The sequence below is a fragment of the Diadema antillarum genome, unplaced genomic scaffold (genome assembly GCF_040938485.1).
Source record: "Diadema antillarum isolate AM-2024a unplaced genomic scaffold, OU_Dant_1.0 scf00000151, whole genome shotgun sequence".
In the NCBI taxonomy this organism is placed as follows: Eukaryota; Metazoa; Echinodermata; class Echinoidea; order Diadematoida; family Diadematidae; genus Diadema; species Diadema antillarum.
Window position 1 is genome coordinate 1,668,566 of NW_027271040.1, and position 5,878 is coordinate 1,674,443.

Sequence of the window (5,878 nt, forward strand, 5' to 3'; positions counted from 1 at the left end):
CATCGTATTTCCCATCTTCTGAGGAATCTAGAAATACCAAAATCTTTAGTTATCATTGAAAAATAAAGGCATGGGGACCACTTTATTAGGATAATACCCAAATGCTATTCCCCCGTATTCGCGAAAAGGTCGTTCCGGAAGTGACGTCACAAAACGTCACGGGGCGGGTCTTGGGACCCAACTTTTTTTTTGTTAACATCACTTTTCTGACTCTCCAGACCAAGGGCTACATGGAAACAACAATGAATGTTAGGTGCAGAGGGGGTGCACGTTGACCCCTACTAGCCCATGGCCTAGTACCTTGTACGTTTGGTATCCGCCACGCACTACTATTGACTAGCGGGGGCAGTTACACCTGTTTAGTGGCGCGCGTGGTCGCAGCGTGGTTGCATAATCATAGAGTCGAGATCCTAAACTGAAAAGACCGAAGTCGAAGACACTGTGGAAATGCAAATGGCGATACCAAGACAGCTGTCATTTTTCAAGCACTTTTTAACCCGTAATGCAGGTAGGGATACATTGCATGCTTTGACTGCTGATAATCGTATAATGTGAGAAAAAGAGGAAACTACATCGATTTCCAACAATGTCACACACGTTATCCTCAATTGTACAAGTGTAGCTGTAGTCCCAGTAACTTATAATTTTGCTGGCAAATACTACACATCATTATAACTATTAGTGGAAAAGTGAGCAAAGAAAATCGGAATCCCATTTTCTTTGCTCACTTTTCCACTAATAATTTATATTCTTTCTGGTCAGTTTATTCTGTCTTTAATCATTATAACTAGTTAGAATATCTAAATTATCTAGAGCTAGACGTCCAGACTAGGCTACGGCGGTATTCAGTATTAGCCTGACCAGACCGCTGTGCTTCGCACAGCAGTCTGACATATACTAACGTTAGTGTTTAAACGTTGTAAACGATCGTCGCTTTTGACGGCAAAATCACATAAAATGTCTTTTATTTTGTTTGATTTTAACAGTAAGATGATTTTTACCACTCACCGGATCACCTACATCGTATTTTGCTGAATGATGGTTGAGTTGAATTTGGTGTTTTGTTGGTTAAGTGGGAGTTATGTCCACTTCAAAATGTAAAATACTTACCGACTACGCCATCGGCCTGATGCGCCTAATTTCACGGGATCTTCCAGGGGGTTTGAGAAGTTTCCGTACGTGAAGTACCAGTCCTAAGATCATGGGGGGTCAATTGTCACCTGATAGAGTTGAATGCGTCAGTCATGTGACCCCCTAGTCAGGTTAAAGTCGCAGTCCGGGTCTGGTTAAGGTCATGAGGTAAAGTCAATAGGAGAGAAGTCAAAGCCAACCATCCCCCAAAACCAAATCCCACTACATTGGTATCCAGACCTTATTGTTGAATTTTTCGGAGTAGATTGTGCGATGATTCACAAAATCAACGAACTACCACGAACACTCAACCGGAAGCACCGTGGTAACATTTTACGTACACCCGTGCGTTTTGTGTGCTATGTAAAGCTTGTCGTCTGCTACGTACATGTATTTCCGCGCGTGCTGCTCTCATGATCTGACCTTTGCTGCGTCACTTCGCTCTGACAAGGTCATCACTTCTGCCCCGACTAGGTCATATGATTAAATGAACTTTTCCGACTCGCTACGTTGTAGTATACAATAGTGATTGCCATTCAAATAACACGTAGAAGATGAGGAGTGCAGCAATACGGACGCTTACAGACCTGATTTTAATCACGGATTTCGGTGGGTTTTTGACGTAATTTTTTTTTTTTAAATCGCATACCGATTATTGAATGAATATCATAGACTATGGGGATTCCTTATATTTTAGTTTTCTACAATAAATAAAGATATTCATGAAGGAAACGTACACCCACCGCTGATAATGACAACGTCTACACGAGGGTAGATCTGCAGCTGCTGTCGCTTCACGACAGCGGCTGCATGTAGTTACGGCGGTATAAACTTGTTTCTAATGTAGAAAGACAGAAATTCCATTCAAGTCAGAATTAGAACAGGATAGTCATGATATTTTGAAGCTTCCTATATAATATAGACTCAGCTCTCAAAGCAGTGATATTGGCTGCAACAGAATGCAAACTAAAATTAGCTTTTAATTTAGCTTTTAATTTTATGATTGATGATGTTACTGGTACGGTAGGGCCTATATCAAGTGTTTGTAAATTTTATCTTATAAAATATGTAATTTCTTTATTTCAGGTGTCCTTTGTCACCAAAGCTTGAAAAAGAATGATCTGCTGGGTATCTTCATGAGAGCTGGTCTCTGTTCTCAGGCACAGCCAAAGGAGTTCAACCATGGAATTGAGGCAGAAGGTTGGTATGAGTGTAAAGAAGCTTCAAACTGCACGATGAAAGACCACAGAATGATAGATTAAGTTGAGCATACCTAGATATTAAGAATGTTTATTGTGGACTTCCTTCAGTTACTTCACGGAAACTTTAACTGGTATGTAGATTGGAGATGTTGTTCTGTGTACTTCTTGATGCTACATGTATTCGTTTTGATTAATAGGATACAAATTCTGGCTGAACTTATTGGGGCTGTTTTATTGTAAAGCCAGTTGTCAAATTACTTGCACATTAAATTCATTGCTCGTACTCTCTTCTCAGTGAAATGTTGTGTATGACAATAGAAGCAGGAAGTGTAAAATCATAGAAAATGAATTATAGAATGGTAACTTTCATTTGAATCTATCGTGTGTCATAGGGTAAGTGAACATTTAAATGCATGTGACTCATGTACTTTCCTTTTTTTTTGGGGGGGGGGGGGGGCAATGGAATCAAAAAGAAGATTCTAGATTGTAAATGAAGTGGTTTTACATGTGTACCTGCACTAAAGAGTGAAAGAAAATTGTTGATCAGGGTTTCTGTGATTTTTTTTTAAACTAGATTTTTTTGTGTTCACACACTCACAAGTCATGAAGAAGCTTTTATTGTGTTGATCAAAGTATTAATTATTGAAGCACCTTTGATGGTTTCTGACTGATTTTCTTTAATAATCAATACGCTATGAAATTGGCTTCAAGTCACCTGAAGATGAAGGGGAATTGCAATTTTGAATGACTTACATGTATGAGTGCTAAATAAGAAAATACCATGTGATTGCTATAATTTAGAGCAGATATGTTGAGTGAATCAACTTCCAATTATCAAAAAAAAAATCAGGTAAATTCTATAAAATCCTTGGACATCGCTTCTCTCAATGAACAAAGAAATTGTGAATCCTTGATGTTATGACACATAGTAATCTCTTTCGTGTGCATGTATTTGGTTAACAGTGCTGCATATCAAATGTAGTGAGAAAAAATACAATTTATTGTAGGTGCATGTGACTTTGAATATAAATATTATGTTTATTGACTTTTTCAGTTGCAGTTGAGACAAAGTCCGACACAAGGGATGAATCCCTGCAGCATGAAGACTTCTTTGGACTCCAGAGTCTCTTCACCAGGAGGGACCTGTTTGAGGCCCGGGTCCACCTCGGGCACAAGGAAGGCCTGCTGGACCCCCGCATGAAGAAGTACCTGATGGGGACGCGGCGTGAGCAGTGCATCATTGACCTGGACCAGACGGTGCCCCTCCTGCGCAGCGCCCTCAACTTCACTGCGCACATGGCTCACCGCAGCGGCATCATTCTCTTTGTGAGCCGCACGCCGCAGTTCGCACACGACGTGGAGGAGATGGCTCGGCAATGCGGCGAGTACGCCCATACGCGCCGCTGGCAGAAAGGGTGCTTCACCAACGCCCAAATCCAGATGGGGCCGGGGACACGTCTCCCAGACCTCCTTGTTTTCTTCAACACCCTCAACGATGTCTTCGCCCAGCATCAGGCTGTGGTGGACGCAGCCAAAATGAACATCCCCACTGTGGCCGTGGTGGACTCCAACTGCAACCCGAACCTGATCACGTACCCCGTACCGGGGAATGACGACACACCTAGTGCCATGGAGCTCTATATCAGGTTGTTCAAGGAAGCTGTCTTACTGGGCAAGCAAAAGAGGAAAGAGCAGGAGTCATCCCCAGTATGATGGTCCCTCCTGTCTTCAAAGACTGATTGACTTTACTTTAAAGACAAGGGTTGCAAACTGAATCTATTTAAGAGTGTGCTTGAGAACTGTGGAAAAGTGACAAAGTGTCAAAAAAGATGGTGCACAGTCATGAGTGGTATTTAGTGTGGAGCAACTACCAAGACCAATATATGGATTCCTTGCCTCGTGCATGCAGCACCTGATGGTTGCTTCTCAACATAAAAAGCCTTTCATTATCTTCTTATCATTATCTATAAATGCAGAAGCAAAATGAGAAAATAAACAAGACACCTAAACTAGCCATCCACCACAGCACATTTTGCCACTCTGAAGATGGGGCACTCAATGCTGGAATACATGTATCATAATTATCTTTTTTTTTAAAAGAAGCAAAATGACATCTTGTTTTGACAGCTTAAATCTTTTTTATCAAAAATAGACTTACAATTGTTCCAGCCCATAATCTGAAAGACGCAGTCCTTCTGTTGTCTATCATAAAATTGTGAACCACTTCTTTGAGAAAGTTGCATGTCGTTGTATGAAACAGAAAGAAGTAAAACAGAAAACATGAAGGAAAAAGACAAGGCCCAGATGCATAGTTGTGAGGGGCAGCAAAATGTAAGAAATCATCGTGTTTTTTTTTCCATGGCTTTGCACCTTACTGCTGGTGACTAATTTTGTTGTGCAAGTGTACAAGAGTGTGCACCATCTCGTGTTCCCGAGAAGATTTTCTGTGTCTGCAAATCTACATGTTTGGTGTACTTTTGGGTGCAAATCAAAGATTATCAGTTCTTTGACATAGGGGTTGTCAAAGATCCTACACACTACATAAGATGGTCAACTCTCAGCCTTTGCATAAGGCTAACGCTTGTTCGATCTATCCCCACTCAATGCTGGTGGGCGGCAGCCACTTCCATTTCACCAGCGGCCGTGTAAAATCAGGAGTGTTGATCATCTTATGGAATGCGGGATCTTAAAGTTTGGGGTTGTGGACAACTCACTCTGTAAATAAATCTCCCTTCTATCCTTATTTTAAAGTCCCCACTCCCTTGTACTTGTGCTCCATTGGAGGCGACTGTTAAACCTGCTACATATTCCATCAAAATTCCATGAAGTGCAACAATGCAGGTGTATGCAGGGTGCTTCTTGAATGAAAGGTGTGTTCCAGATGCCACTGATTTTGGATTCTGTATCCAATAAAGAGAAGTGTTGCAGGGTCCCTTTTCATAAATCTTTTCAATATCAACCTTGCTCTATTTGCAGTCACCTCTGCATGAGCTAGGCAGCAACCATTTGAGTTACGATGGTAACTGCGAGAAATGAGCTTTCACTGCAAAACTATTTGATGAATGAGGTCGAGTTACTCATTATTTATGTCAGAAAATATGTCTCAACACAAATATTTGTACTTTGTGTTGACAGACACTGTGTAGGCACTAGCGTAAATTAGACTGAATTTCTACTCCATGTGCCGTATCCTTTGTTAGTTTTGAATCTTGGACTTTCTGAAGCTGCATGAAAGGCAAAGATGAAAGTGAGTGAACTTTTAAACTTGCTTACTTCCGTGTCTGTGTGTGTGTGTGTGTGTGTGTGTGTGTGTGAATTAAATTGCAAAGAAGAGTAGGAGCTGCTTGGGAACTATGAAATTTCCTGATAACAACTTCACACAATACTCAGTAAACCATTGACATTTATTTCAATGAATGAAGTCACATCTTTAATTTATATTTGCAGAGAAAGACATCAGAAATTGTACATGCATTCAGTTGGAAAAGTATATATACAGCAGTTTTTATATCATCAAATACAACTTGATTTATACAAAGTATTGC

The 5,878-nt window shown here is 40.7% G+C and overlaps 1 protein-coding gene across 1 annotated transcript; it reads left to right on the plus strand.

Moving 5' to 3' along the window:
• Positions 1-416: 416 nt before the first annotated feature.
• Positions 417-4,493, plus strand: LOC139721873 (small ribosomal subunit protein uS2m-like). The gene is made up of 3 exons (XM_071633196.1): positions 417-508; positions 2,218-2,331; positions 3,388-4,493. Exons 1-3 carry the CDS (start codon positions 448-450, stop codon positions 4,044-4,046), a joined length of 834 nt encoding a protein of 277 aa, XP_071489297.1. The 5' UTR covers positions 417-447; the 3' UTR covers positions 4,047-4,493.
• The last annotated feature ends 1,385 nt before the right edge of the window (positions 4,494-5,878 follow it).

Bases quoted from the DNA above. Each gene is read 5' to 3' on its own strand.
- LOC139721873 (XM_071633196.1), top strand. From the start codon at position 448: ATGCAAATGGCGATACCAAGACAGCTGTCATTTTTCAAGCACTTTTTA. The intron at 509-2,217 runs GTAGGGATACAT...TCTTTATTTCAG, and splicing joins CTTTTTAACCCGTAATGCAG to GTGTCCTTTGTCACCAAAGC. The intron at 2,332-3,387 runs GTTGGTATGAGT...TGACTTTTTCAG, and splicing joins CCATGGAATTGAGGCAGAAG to TTGCAGTTGAGACAAAGTCC.